At 49.5% G+C, this 15,073-nt stretch overlaps 2 protein-coding genes across 2 annotated transcripts in view; one reads left to right on the top strand and one right to left on the bottom strand.

Moving 5' to 3' along the window:
- The window catches only part of LOC137315794 (zinc finger protein 850-like), a 135,136-nt gene that overhangs the window by 52,287 nt on the left and 67,776 nt on the right, over positions 1 to 15,073 (bottom strand). The gene's annotated exons all lie outside the window — the stretch shown is intronic.
- Positions 1,038 to 6,513, top strand: LOC137315789 (zinc finger protein 34-like). Its single transcript, XM_067980275.1, has 2 exons — positions 1,038 to 1,092; positions 5,322 to 6,513. Exon 2 carries the CDS (start codon positions 5,686 to 5,688, stop codon positions 6,358 to 6,360), a length of 675 nt encoding a protein of 224 aa, XP_067836376.1. The 5' UTR covers positions 1,038 to 1,092; positions 5,322 to 5,685; the 3' UTR covers positions 6,361 to 6,513.

Genomic DNA, 15,073 nt, shown 5'->3' with positions numbered 1-15,073 from the left:
CAGATCGATCAGAGTATTTACCAAATGGCAAGCAACTGGAAACTGTGGAGGAGCAGAGAGATTTAGGGCCCATGTACAGAAATCACTAAAAGCTGGTGGACAGTTGCAAAAAATAATTTTAACGGCGAAAGGAATGTTGGCCTTCATCTCAAGGGGGCTGGAATATAAAGGGGTGGAAGTTATGTTACAGTTGTACAGAGCTCTGGTTAAACCCCATCTGGAGACTGCCTTCAGTTCTGGGCACTGCACCTCAGGGAGGATATACTGGCCTTGGAAGGGGTACAGCACAGATTCAACAGAGTGACACTGACAGGGTGCACAGACTGGGCTTGTACTGCGTGGAGTAAAGAAGATTAAGGGGTGATCCAATCGAGGTGTTTAAGATGATTAAAATATTTGATCGGGCAGATGGAGAGAAACTACTTCCTCTGGTGGGGGAGTCCAGAACAAGGAGGCATCACCTTAAAATTAGAGCGAGGTCATTCATGGGCGATGTCAGGAATCACTTCTTCACACAAAGGGCAGTGGAAATCTGGAACTCTCTCCCTGAGAGCAGTCGAGGCTGGGGGTATTTGAAAATTTCAGATCTGAGATTGATAGATTTTTGATAGGCGAGGGTATTAAAGGTTATGGTACCAAGGCGGGTAGATGCAGTTAACATACAGATCAGATATGATCTAATTAAATGGCGGAACAGGCTGGAGGGGCTGAATGGCCTCCTCCTGATCCTAATGATTAAATGTTCCTAGTCACTGCACTAATTACAGGACGGACCGATTGTTAATAGGAGCTCCGTTAGTGAGATCCCCCGACATTCAAAGATAAACGGGACTGTCCCTTTAACTATAAACAAAGGGGAGTGCCTGTCCCTTTAAATATCTGCCCCATTCCCACAGGCAGTGGGAGGAGGAACAGCGCGCGGTCTCATTCCGCCCAAAACCAGCGGGGCCTCGCGCGAGGGAGCAGCTCCATGAGGGGGCGGGGCCAGTGGGTGAGGGCGGGGCCTCGGCTCTGACGTCGCCATGAGCCCAGCGCGCAGGCGCGGGAGAAGCTCTGCGCGTTCGCCAGACGGAGTCGGAGGGTCGGGAGCAGGTAGGCGGGGGGCCGGGGACAGGACACTGAGAAATCGGGCGGAGGCCGAGCCCCACGGCTTATAAACATGGAGCGAGGCCGCAGGACCCGAGTCGGATCCTCTGGTCCCGAGTGTGAGCAGCCGGGCGGCAACTGCGGGACTTCTCCCCGGAGACAGGCCCGGGTTACCGGGGGAACTGGCCGCCATCTTGGTACAGGAGGAGGGAGCGTCACGGCGCATGCGCGGCCATCTTGGTACAGGAACAGTGTGGGCGGGGCTTCAGGATATTTCACCCAGAATCTCAACCCGTGCTGTCCCTGCCCCGGGAGTGTTTGATGGGACAGTGTAGAGGGAGCTTTACTCTGTATCTAACCCGTGCTGTACCTGCCCTGGGAGTGTTTGATGGGACAGTGTAGAGGGAGCTTTACTCTGTATCTAACCCGTGCTGTACCTGCCCTGGGAGTGTTTGATGGGACAGTGTAGAGGGAGCTTTACTCTGTATCTAACCCGTGCTGTACCTGCCCCGGGAGTGTTTGATGGGACAGTGTAGAGGGAGCTTTACTCTGTATCTAACCCGTGCTGTACCTGCCCTGGGAGTGTTTGATGGGACAGTGTAGAGGGAGCTTTACTCTGTATCTAACCCGTGCTGCACCTGCCCCGGGAGTGTTTGATGGGACAGTGTAGAGGGAGCTTTACTCTGTATCTAACCCGTGCTGTACCTGCCTTTGGTGTCTTTGATGGGACAGTGCAGAGGGAGCTTTACTCTGTATCTAACCCGTGCTGTACCTGCCCCGGTAGTGTTTGATGGGACAGTGTAGAGGGAGCTTTACTCTGTATCTCACCCGTGCTGTACCTGCCCTGGGAGTGTTTGATGGGACAGTGCAGAGGGAGCGTGACCCTGCATCTAAACCATGCAGTGCCTGTCCTGCGGGTGAGAGACAGGACAGTGCAGAGGGAGCTTTACTCTGTATCAAACCCATGCTGTCCCTGCCCCGGGAGTGTTTACGACAGTGTGGAGGGACCTTTACTCTGCATCTACCCCGTGCAGCACCTGTCGTGGGAGTGTGAGACGGCACGTTGTCGAGGGAGGTTTCCTCTGTATCGAACCCGTGCTGTACCCGCCTTGGGAGTCTTTGATGGGACAGTGTCGAGGGAGCTTTCCTCTATCGAACCTGTGCTGTACCTGCAATGGGAGTGTTGATGTGACAGTGTCGAGGGAGCTTCACAATGTATCTCATCCGTGCTGTACCTGCCCCGGGAGTGTTTGATGGGACAGTGTCGAGGGAGCTTGACTCGGTATCTAACCCATGCTGTACCTGCCCTGGGAGTGTTTGATGGGACAGTGTCGAGGGAGCTTCACAATGTATCTCATCCGTGCTGTACCTGCCCCGGGAGTGTTTGATGGGACAGTGTCGAGGGAGCTTTACGCTGCATCAAACCCGCGCTGCACCTGCCCCGGGAGTGTTTGATGGGACAGTGTCGAGGGAGCTTTACTCTGTATCTGACCCGTGCTGTACCTGCCCTGGCAGTATTTGATGGGACAGTATAGAAGCAGCTTTACTCTGCCCTGGGAGTGTTTAGGACAGTGTGGAGGGAGCTTGGCTGTGCATCTACCCCGTGCTTTGTCTGCCCAGGGAGTGTGAGACGGGACAGTGTAGAGGGAGCTTTACTCGGTATCTCACCCGTGCTGTACCTGCCCTGGGAGTGTTTGATGGGACAGTGCAGAGGGAGCGTGACCCTGCATCTAAACCATGCAGTGCCTGTCCTGCGGGTGAGAGACAGGACAGTGCAGAGGGAGCTTTACTCTGTCTGTAACCCGTGCTGCACCTGCCCTGGGAGTGTTTGATGGGACAGTGTCGAGGGAGCTTTACTCTGTATCTAACCCGTGCTGTACCTGCCATGGGAGTGTTTGGGACTGTGTACAGTAATCAATAACCAATGATTAACACTTTTCAGCCCTATTTATTAAAATCTGGGATATAGTTTCTGAACAGCTTCATCAACGGAGCCTCTCACTTCTCCTCTCCCTATTCTTCTTCCCAAAATGTATCACTTCACATTTCTCTGCATTAAATTTCATCTGCCATCTATCTGTCCAATTTATTATCCAGTGTCCGTGACACTGAAGTCACTTCCAGTCCTCTTCACAGTTCCCCACACTCACTATCTTGGTGGCATTTGAATTATCTGGAGATTTTCATCTTGTGCCCGATATACCCGAGCCCAGATCATTTCCCTGTATTGAGAAGAGCAATGGACCCAACACTGACCCTGGGGGACACCACTGTTTACATCCCTCCAGTCTGAACAATATCCATTATCCACGACTCTCTGTTTTCTGCCCTTTCCCCAACTTCCTGTCCACGCTGCCCCACTCCCTTCAATTCCGTGAGCCTTAATTTTATCAACAAGCCTCCTGTGCGGCACCTTCTCAAACACCTTTAGACAATCCATCGACACAACACCCACTGCATTCCCTTTATCACCACACTGTGTTATTCCTCAAATAATCCCTGCTGTCTGTCCTGAATTCATCCTTTTTATGAACAAATGTTGAAATGTTTGCTCCACCCCACAGGGTTCCATCTGTTTAAAGCCACAGAGAGAGGTGGGAGAGGCCCATTGTTGGACAGTGTGAGCTGAGGGGTGGGAGAGGCCCATTGTTGGACAGTGTGAGCTGAGGGGTGGGAGAGGCCCATTGTTGGACAGTGTGAGCTGAGGGGTGGGAGAGGCCCATTGTTGGACAGTGTGAGCTGAGGGGTGGGAGAGGCCCATTGTTGGACAGTGTGAGCTGAGGGGTGGGAGAGGCCCATTGTTGGACAGTGTGAGCTGAGGGGTGGGAGAGGCCCATTGTTGGACAGTGTGAGCTGAGGGGTGGGAGAGGCCCATTGTTGGACAGTGTGAGCTGAGGGGTGGGAGAGGCCCATTGTTGGACAGTGTGAGCTGAGGGGTGGGAGAGGCCCATTGTTGGACAGTGTGAGCTGAGAGGTGGGAGAGGCCCATTGTTGGACAGTGTGAGCTGAGGGGTGGGAGAGGCCCATTGTTGGACAGTGTGAGCTGAGGGGTGGGAGAGGCCCATTGTTGGACAGTGTGACCTGAGGGGTGGGAGAGGCCCATTGTTGGACAGTGTGAGCTGAGCAGGCGCAGGAGACACAGACTTGCGCAAACACCGAGTGCAGCCCCAGACCCCAACATTAAACAGTGAACATTATCCCCCAGACTCCAATATGCAAGTGATCTTTATCTCCCCCCCACCCCACAACCAGACCCGAATGACGATGGATCAGGGAACGTCTGTGAAGGAAGTGGAAATGGTAACCAGTCAGAGAGCGTCTCTTTGATAGAGAAATCGGGATGTGTTCGTGAGTGTTTGTTTCAGAGGGAGAAATGGAGATGGGTCAAGGAGAGCCCATCACCAAAATTGGGAGATGTTGCAGATGGTCAGTACATAGTTAGGGACAGAGTGTTGGGAAGAGGGGAAGACAGCACGAACACACAGACAGAGTCAGTAACTTCAGGGGAGGAGAGAGAGGGGAACCAGTGAATGTCGAACTGAATCAAGTCAGGGTCAACACCTTCAGGGGAGGAGAGAGAGGGGAACCAGTGAGTGTCGAACTGAACCCAGTCAGAGTCAACACCTTCAGGGAGAGGGAGAGGGAGAGGGAGAGAGAGGGGAACCAATGGATGTCGAACTGAACCCAGTCAGAGTCAGCACCTTCAGGGGAGGAGAGAGAGGGGAACCAGTGAGTGTCGAACTGAACCCAGTCAGAGTCAGCACCTTCAGGGAGAGGGAGAGAGAGGGGAACCAGTGAATGTAGAACTGAATCAAGTCAGAGTCAGCACCTTCAGGGGAGGAGAGAGAGGGGAACCAGTGAGTGTAGAACTGAACCAAGTCAGGGTCAACACCTTCAGGGGAGGAGAGAGAGGGGAACCAGTGAGTGTCGAACTGAACCCAGTCAGAGTCAGCACCTTCAGGGAGAGGGAGAGAGAGGGGAACCAATGAGTGTCGAACTGAACCCAGTCAGAGTCAGCACCTTCAGGGGGAGGGAGACAACTCAGATCGAAGGAAAAATGTTGGAGATGATGCAATGGGTTTGGATTTCAGCAAAGGGAGGAGGGAGAGTGTGTGGGACGGGGATTTACAGTCTGGGGGAATGAGCGGGAAGAATGTTCCATCGAAATTAGAATTGTCTGTTCTGAATTTCTATCCTGTATTTACAATGATGACTTTTGTAAACTCCTTTTACAGGGGATTAGAAGGGGAGGATTTGCAGACGGGAAACTCAAACCAAACATCACGTCAAGATCTGACAGAGTCACTCGATTCATCAGGACCTGAATATCATCGGCCTTTGAATGTGGAAGGAGAAATGTTTGTCTGTTGTGTCTGTGGGAAAAGATTTCAAACATCAGTGTGAGTGGAAAATCACCGAGACACACACACCCGAGTGAGAGTGTTCCAGTGCACTGAGTGTGGAAAGAGTTTTAACCAGTTCCACAGCCTGAAAAAACATCGCACCATTCACAGCGGGGAGAAACCGTCCACGTGTTGTGTGTGTGGACGAAGCTTCAACTGATCGTCCAACCTGGAGAGACACAAGGACACCCGGACCATGGACAAACCGTGGAAATGTGGGGACTGTGGGAAGGGATTCAATTCCCCGTCTGAGCTGGAAACTCATCGACGCAGTCACACCGGGGAGAGGCCATTCACCTGCCCCATGTGTGGGAGCAGATTCACTCAGTCATCCCACCTGCTGACACACCAGCGAGTTCACACTGGGGAGAGACCGTTCACCTGCTCCGTGTGTAAGAAGGGATTCACTCAGTCATCACACCTCATTGAACACCAACTTGTTCACACTGATGACAGACCATTTAAATGTTCTGCCTGTGAGAAGAACTTTAAAAGCAGATCGGACCTGCTGAGACACCAACGTACTCACACCGGGGAGAGGCCGTTCACCTGCTCAGTGTGTGGGAAGGGATTCACTTGTTCATCCCACCTCATTGTGCATCAACGTGTTCACACTGATAAGAGACCTTTTAAATGTTCTGACTGTGAGAAAAGCTTTAAAAGCACAAACGAACTGTTGAAACACCAGCAAGTTCACACTGGGGAGAGGCCGTTCACCTGCTCCGTGTGTGGGACAAAATTCAGTCAGTCATCCAACCTGCTGACACACCAGCGAATTCACACCGGTGAGAGGCCATTCACCTGCTCCGTGTGTGGGAAGAGATTCACTTGTTCATCCAACCTGCTGAGACACCAGCGAGTTCACCTGTGACTGCAGGGGTTTGGATTCTGCTGTTAATCACATCCAGGACTGAACCATGTTCATTCTAACAGCTGGGGTTTGTTTCTGATGTTAACCACCCCTATAACTGGGCCGGAGTTTAATATTCTATTTAAGTGTCAAATAAATCAGCTTTCTTTTAAACACAGTGTGTCTGTTCCTTGATGTCTCGATGATAAGAGAAGCTGATTGAGGAATTATCATAAAGTGAATGGAATCCATCTCAGAACTGAGTTCCAACAACTCTTTAACAGATGGATCGACAAGATGTCCAAGTCTGAGAGGACAGAAAATTCTATTGTATCACAGGGTCCACTTCAATCAGCCTGAGCAGATTTCCACTGCCCTTGTGTGATAAAGAGCTTCCTGATGTCACTCCTAGATGCCCTGGCACTAATTTTAAGGTCATGCCCTCTTGTTCAGGATTCCCCCACCAGAGAAATTAGTTTCTATTTCTACCCGATCGAATCCCTTTATCATTTGAAATCCCTGGATCAGATCACCCCTCAACCTTCCAAACTCAAGGGAATACAAAACAAGTTTCTGCACCCTGTCCTCATAACTGAACTCTTCAAGCCCCAGTATCACCCTGGTGAATCTGCACAGTCCCCCCTCCAAGGCCAATATATCCTTGTTGAGGATCAGTACACCAGAGGGGCTCTGACCGAGGCTCTGTGGAACTGAAGCATAACTTCCTCCCCTTTGTATTCCAGCCCTCGAGATAAAGGCCAACATTTCATTAGACTTTGTGATTACTTTTTGTATCTGGGCACGAGCTTTTAGTGATTTGTGTACATGGACACCCAAATCCCTTTGCTCCTCCACAGTTCCCAGTCTCTCACTTCAAGAAAATACTCCAATGTTTCCTTCTTGCATCTAAAGTGGATGATCTCACACTTCCCCACACTGAACTCCATCTGCCACAGTTTTGTCCACTCACTTAATCTGTCCCTTTGTAACTTCCTGCTCCCAACCACACAACTTACTGGGCCTCCGAACTTAGTGTCATCTGCAAACTTGGATATAAAACTCTCTATTCCTGCCATCCATCTGTCCAATTTATTATCCAGTGTCCGTGACACTGAAGTCACTTCCAGTCCTCTTCACAGTTCCCCACACTCACTATCTTGGAGGCATTTGAATTATCTGGAGATTTTCATCTTGAGCCCAAGATACCCGAGCCCAGATCATTTCCCTGTATTGAGAAGAGCAATGGTCCCAACACTGACCCTGGGGGACACCACCGTTTACATCCCTCCAGTCTGAACAATATCCATTATCCACGACTCTCTGTTTTCTGCCCTTTCCCCAACTTCCTGTCCACGCTGCCCCACTCCCTTCAATTCCGTGAGCCTTAATTTTATCAACAAGCCTCCTGTGCGGCACCTTCTCAAACACCTTGAGACAATCCATCCACACAACACCCACTGCATTCCCTTTATCACCACACTGTGTAATTCCTCAAATAATCCCTGCTGTCTGTCCTGAATTCATCCATTTTCCAAACAAATGTTGAAATGTTTGCTCCACCCCACAGGGTTCCATCTGTTTAAAGCCACAGAGAGAGGTGGGAGAGGCCCATTGTTGGACAGTGTGAGCTGAGGGGTGGGAGAGGCCCATTGTTGGACAGTGTGAGCTGAGGGGTGGGAGAGGCCCATTGTTGGACAGTGAGAGCTGAGGGGTGGGAGAGGCCCATTGTTGGACAGTGTGAGCTGAGGGGTGGGAGAGGCCCATTGTCGGACAGTGTGAGCTGAGGGGTGGGAGAGGCCCACTGTTGGACAGTGTGAGCTGAGGGGTGGGAGAGGCCCATTGTTGGTCAGTGTGAGCTGAGGGGTGGGAGAGGCCCATTGTTGGACAGTGTGAGCTGAGGGGTGGGAGAGGCCCATTGTTGGACAGTGAGAGCTGAGGGGTGGGAGAGGCCCATTGTTGGACAGTGTGAGCTGAGGGGTGGGAGAGGCCCATTGTTGGACAGTGTGAGCTGAGGGGTGGGAGAGGCCCATTGATGGACAGTGTGAGCTGAGCTGGCGCGGGAGACGAAGATTTCAGTGAAGACCGAGTGCCGCTCCAGACCCCAATATAAAACAGTGAACATTATCCCCCCCAGGCCCCATTATAAAAGTGAACATTATCCCTCCGGATCTGAATATAAGACATAGAACATAATCCACGCTCCCCCCCCCCCCCCCCCCCACACAACCCAGACCCAAATGACGACGGATCAGGGAACGTCTGTAAAGGAAGTAGGAATGTTAACTGGTCAGAGAGCGTCTCTTTGATAGAGAAATCGGGATGTGTCAGTGAATATAAGAAGGAAAAATGGAGAAGGGTCAAGGAGAGCCCATCACCAAAATTGGGAGATGTTGCAGATGGACAGTATATAGGGAGGGACAGAGTGTTGGAAAAAGGGGGAGAGAGCACGAACACACAGACAGAGTCAGTAACGTCAGGGGAGGAGAGAGAGAGGAACCAGAGAGTGTGGAACTGAACCCAGTCAGAGTCAGCACCTTCAGGGAGGAGAGAGAGGGGAACCAGTGAGTGTGGAACTGAACCCAGTCAGAGTCAGCACCTTCAGGGGAGGAGAGAGAGGGGAACCAGTGAGTGTGGAACTGAACCCAGTCAGAGTCAGTACCTTCAGGGGGAGGGGGAGAAAACTCAGATAGAACGAAATATTTTGGGGATGGTGCGATGGGTTTGGATTTCAGCACAGGGAGGAGGGAGAGTGTGAGAGATGGGGATTTACAGTCTGGGGGAATGAGCGGGAAGATTTTACAGGGTATTCGAAGGGGAGGATTCACAGACAGGAAACTCAAACCAAACCTCAAGTCAATCTGACCGAGTCACTCGATTCATCAGGACCAGAATATCATCAGCCTTTGAATGTGGAAGGAGAAATGTTTGTCTTTTCTGTCTGTGGGAAAAGATCCAACTTCAGCGTGACTGGAAAATCACCGAGACACACACACCCGAGTGAGAGTGTTCCAGTGCACTGAGTGTGGAAAGAGCTTTAACCAGTTACACAACCTGAAAAAACATCGCACCGTTCACAGCGGGGAGAAACCGTCCACGTGTTCTGTGTGTGGACGAGGCTTCAACTGATCGTCCAACCTGGAGAGACACAAGGACACCCGGACCACGGAGAAACCGTGGAAATGTGGGGACTGTGGGAAGGGAATCAATTACCCATCCCAGCTGGAAACTCATCGACGCAGTCACACTGGGGAGAGGCCGTTTCCCTGCTCCACATATGGGAAGGGATTCACTCAGTCATCCACCCTGCTGATTCACCAGCGAGTTCACACTGGGGAGAGACTGTTCACCTGCTGTGTGTGTGGGAAGGGATTCACTTGTTCATCCCGTCTCACTGAACACCAACCTGTTCACAGTGATGAGACCTTTTAAATGTTCTGACTGTGAGAAGAGTCTTAAAAGCACAAATGGACTGCTGACACACCAACGCACTCACAATGGGGAGAGACCGTTCACCTGCTCAGAGTGTGGGAAGGGATTCAGTAAGTCATACAACCTGCTGATTCACCAGCGAGTTCACATGTTACCACAGGGGTTGGATTCTGCTGTTCATCACATCCAGGACTGAACCGGGTTTGTTTCTGATAATAACCCCTATAACTGGGCTGGAGTTTAATATTCTGCATCAGTCTCAAATAAATCAGCTTTCTTTTAAATACAGTGTACTATTGTTTAAAAAGGGAGAAAGGGATAGACTGAGTAATTACAGGCCAGTCAGCCTAACCTCGGTGGTGGGCAAATGTTTGGAAACAATTCTGAGGGACAGTATTAATCGTCATTTAGAAAGGCACGGATTAATCAAGGACAGTCAGCATGGATTTGTTCAGGGAATGTCGTGTCTGACTAACTTGATTGAATTTTTAGAGGAGGTAACGAGGAGGGTCGATGAGGGCAACGCATTTGATGATGTATCCATGGATTTCAGCAAGTCTTTTGACAAGGTCCACATGGCAGACTGGTCAAAAAAGTTAAATCCCTTGGGATCAAAGGGAAAGTGGCTCGTCGGATCCAAAATTGGCTCAGTGGCAGGAAGCAAAGGGTGATGGTTGACGGATGTTTTTGCAACTGGAAGGCTGTTTCCAGTGGGGTTCCTCAAGGCTCAGTACCAGGTCCCTTGCTTTTTGTGGTATATATTAATGATTTGCACCTGAATGTGGAGGACTTGATCAAGAAGTTTGCAGATGATACATAAATTGGCCGTGTGGTTGGTAGTGAGGAGGAAAGCTGTAGACTGCAGGAAGATATCAATGGACTGGTCAGGTGGGCAGAAAAGTGGCAAATGGAATTCAATCCAGAGAAGTGTGAGGTAATGCAATTGGGGAGAGCAAACAAGGCAAGCATCTGTCCATGACGGTATTGGTAGGAGTGACCACCGCACAGTCCTTGTGGAGCCAAGTCCTGTCTTCACACTGAGGACACCATCCAACGTGTTGTGTGGCACTGCCATCGTGCTAAATGGGATAGATTCAGAACAGATCTCGCAGCTCAAAACTGGACATCCGTGAGACGCTGTGGGCCATCAGGAGCAGCAGAATTGTAATCCAACACAATCTGTAACCTCATGGCGCGGCATATTCCTCACTCGTATGCACATACGAATTAAGAGCAGGAGTAGGCCGTTCGGCCCCTCGAGCCTGATCTGTCATTTGATAAGATCATGGCCGATCTGATTGTGACATCAACCCTACTTTCCCGTCTACCTACTATAACATTTGACTCCCTTGATAATCAGGAATCTATCTAACTCGGCCTTAAAAATATTCAATGACCCTGCCTCCCCCGCTGTCTGGGGAAGGGAGTTCCACAGACTCACGACCTTCAGGGAAAAAAATTCTCCTCATCTCCATCTTAAATGGGAGACCCCTTATTTTTAAACTGTGGCCCCTAGTTCTAGTCTCTCCCACAAGGGGAAACATCCTCTCAGCATCTATCCCTTCTCGTCCCCTCAGGATCTTCTCTGTTTCAATAAGATCACCTCTCATCCTTCTAAACTCCAATGTATACAGGCCCAACTTGTCCAACCTTTCCTCATAAGATAACCCCCTCATCCCAGGAATCAGTCGAGTGAACCTTCTCTGAACCGCCTCCATGAGTTCTTATTTTGTGTAGTCACCTTTGGTGTGGCACCTTGTCAAAAGCCTTCTGGATCTCCAAGTACACCACATCCACAGGGTCCCCTTTATCCACGTTGCTTGTTACTTCCTCAAAGAACTAACAAATTAGTCAAACACGATTTCCCTTTCATAAAGCCGTGTTGACTCTGCCTGATTGCATTGAGATTTTCTAAGTGCCCTGCTAGAACCTCCTTAATAATAGATTCTTGCATTTTCCCCATGACAGATGTTAAGCTAACTGGCTGTGGCTTTCTGTCTCCCTTTCTTGAATAGAGGAATTATATTTACTATTTTCCAATCTGATGGGACCCTTCCAGAACCTAGGGAATTTTGGAAAATTAATACCAATGCATCTACTATCTCTGCAGCCACTTCTTTTAAGACCCTTGGATAAAGTCCGTCAGGACCTGGGAACGTGTCAGCTTTTAAATCTAATATTTTTTTCAAGACCCTTTCCCTGGTGATTGCATATGTTTTAAGTTCCTCCCTCCCTTTCACCTCTTGATCCACAATTATTTCTGGCATGTTATTTGTATCCTCTACAGTGAAGACGGATGCAAAATATCTGTTCAATTCATCCACCATTTTCTTATTCTCCATTATTAATTCCCCAGACTCACTCTCCAGAGGACCAACACTTACTTTACTTACTCTTCTTTTTAAATACCTGTAGAAACTCTTATTATATTTCAAGCTCGCTTTCTCTCGTACTCAAATCTCTCCCTCATTATTCTTTTAGTCATTCTTTGCTGTTGTTTATATTTTGTCCAACCTTTTGACCTGCCACTAATATTTGCCATGATGTGAAGATGCCGGCGATGGACAAATGTAAGGAGTCTTACAACACCAGTTTATAGTCCAACAACTTTATTTAAAATCACAAGCTTTCGGAGGCTTCCTCCTTCGTCAGGTCACCTGACGAAGGAGGAAGCCTCCGAAAGTTTGTGATTTTAAATAAAGCTGTTGGACTATAACCTGGTGTTGTAAGACTCCTTACACTAATGTTTGCGGAATTGTATGCTTTTTCTTTCAACTTGATACTATCTTTAACTTCCTTAGTTGGCCATGGATGGTATGTCCTTCCCCGAGAGTCTGTCTTTCTCACTGGAATGTATCTTTGCTGAGTGTTATGAAATATCTCATTAAATGTCTGACACTGCATCTCTACTGAGATATCCCTTAACCTGAGTTCCCAGTTCACTTCAGCCAGCTCTGTCTTCTGTCACTGTATCATTAACAACAAGCCAGGGAATCAACCATGGTTCAATGAGGAGTGTAGAAGAGTATGCCAGGAGCAGCACCGGGTGTACCTAAAAATGAGGTGCCAACCTGGTGAAGCCACAACACAGGATGACATGCATGCTAAACAGTGGAAACAACATGCTGTAGACAGAGCTAAACGATTCCACAAACAACGGATCAGATCAAAGCTCTGCAGTCCTGTCACATCCAGTCGTGAATGGTGGTGGACAATTGAACAACTAACAGGAGGAGGAGGCTCTGTAAACATCCCCATCTTCAATGATAGCAGAGTCCAGCATGTGAGTGCAAAAGACAAGGCTGAAGTGTTTGCAACCATTTTCAACCAGAAGGGCCGAGTGGATGATCCATCTCGGCCTCCCACCACTATCCGCACCATCACAGAAGCCAGTCTTCAGCCAATTCGATTCACTCCATGTGATATCAAGAAACGGCTGAGTGCACAAAGGCTGTGGGCCCTGACAACATCCCTGCTATGGTGCTGAAGACTTGTGCTCCAGAACTAGCTGCGCCTCCAGCCAAACTGTTTCAGTACAGCTACAACACTGGCATCTACCCGATAATGTGGAAAATTGCCCAGATATGTCCTGTCCACAAAAAGCAGGACAAATCCAATCCGGCCAATTACCGCCCCATCAGTCTACTCTCAATCATCAGCAAAGTGATGGAACATGTCGTCGACAGTGCTATCAAGCGACACTTACTCACCAATTCTCAGTTTGGGTTCCGCCAGGACCACTCTGCTCCAGACTTCATGACAGCCTTGGTGCAGCATGGACAAAAGAGCTGAATTTCAGAGGTGAGGTGAGCGTAACTGCCCTTGACATCAAGGCAGCATTTGACCGAGTGTGGCACCAAGGAGCCCTCATAAAATTGAAGTCAATGGGAATCAGGGGGAAAACTCTCCAGTGGCTGGAGTGATACCTCGCACAAAGGGGGTTATTATTGGTTGTTGGAAGCCAATCATCTCAAGCCCAGGACATTGCTGCAGGAGTTCTTCAGGGCAGTGTCCAAGGCCCAACCATCTTCAGCTGCTTCATCAATGACCTTCCGTGCATCATAAAGTAAGAAATGGGGACATTCACTGATGATTGCACAGTGTTCGGTTCCACTTGCAACCCCTCAGATAATGAAGAAGTCCGTGCCCACATGCAACAAGACCTGGACAATATCCAGGCTTGGGCTGATAAGTGGCAAGTAACATTCGCACCAGACAAGTGCCAGGCAATGACGTCTCCCCTTGACATTCAACGGCATTACCATCGCTCAATCCCCCACCATCATCAACATTCTGGGGGTCACCATTGACCAGAAACATAACTGGACCAGCCACATAAATACTATGGGTACAAGAGCAGGTCAGAGGCTGGGTATTCTGTGGTGAGTGACTCACCTCCTGACTCCCCAAAGCCTTTCCACCATCTGCAAGGCACAAGTCAGGAGTGTGATGGAATACTCTCCACTTGCCTGGATGAGTGCAGCTCCAACAACACTCAAGAAGCTCGACACCATCCAGGAGAAAGCAGCCCGCTTGATTGGCACCCCATCCACCACCCTATTAGTCACTCCCTTCACCACCGGCGCACTATGGCTGAAAATGTGCACCATCCACAGGATGCACTGCAGCAACTCACCAAGGCTTCTTCGACAGCACCTCCCAAACCCGCGACCTCTACCACCTAGAAGGACAAGGGCAGCAGGCACATGGGAACACCACCACCTGCATCTTCCTCTCCAAGTCACACACCATCCCGACTTGGAAATATATCGCCGTTCCTTCATCGTCGCTGGGTCAAAATCCCTGAACTCCCTCCCTAATAGCACCGTGGGAGAACCTTCAACACACAGACTGCAGCGGTTCAAGGCGGTGGCTCACCACCACCTTCTCAAGGGCAATTAGGGATGGGCAATAAATGCTGGCCTTGACAGCGACGCCAACATCCCATGATCGAATAAAAAAATGTATACAGTAAATGGGAGATACTGAGAGGTATCGAGGAACAAAGGAACCTTGGAGTGCATGTCCACAAATCCGTGAAGATAGCAGGACAGGTAGATAAGTTGGTTAAAAAGGCATCCATGATACTTTCCTTTATTAGTCGAGGCATAGAATATAAGATGCTCTAACTGTATAAAACAATAGTTCAGCTACAGCTTGAGTAAAGCATACAGTTCTGGTCACGACATCACAGGAAAGATGTGATTGCACTCGGGAGGGTACAGTGGAGATTTACAAAGATATTGACAGGACTGGAGAATTTTAGCTATGAGGAAAGATTGGATAGGCTGGGGTTGTTTTCTTT

Source organism: Heptranchias perlo, unplaced genomic scaffold (assembly GCF_035084215.1).
Source record: "Heptranchias perlo isolate sHepPer1 unplaced genomic scaffold, sHepPer1.hap1 HAP1_SCAFFOLD_56, whole genome shotgun sequence".
In the NCBI taxonomy this organism is placed as follows: Eukaryota; Metazoa; Chordata; class Chondrichthyes; order Hexanchiformes; family Hexanchidae; genus Heptranchias; species Heptranchias perlo.
This window is presented reverse-complemented; position numbering and strand designations above follow the sequence as displayed.

Bases quoted from the DNA above. Each gene is read 5' to 3' on its own strand.
- LOC137315789 (XM_067980275.1), top strand. From the start codon at position 5,686: ATGGACAAACCGTGGAAATGTGGGGACTGTGGGAAGGGATTCAATTCC.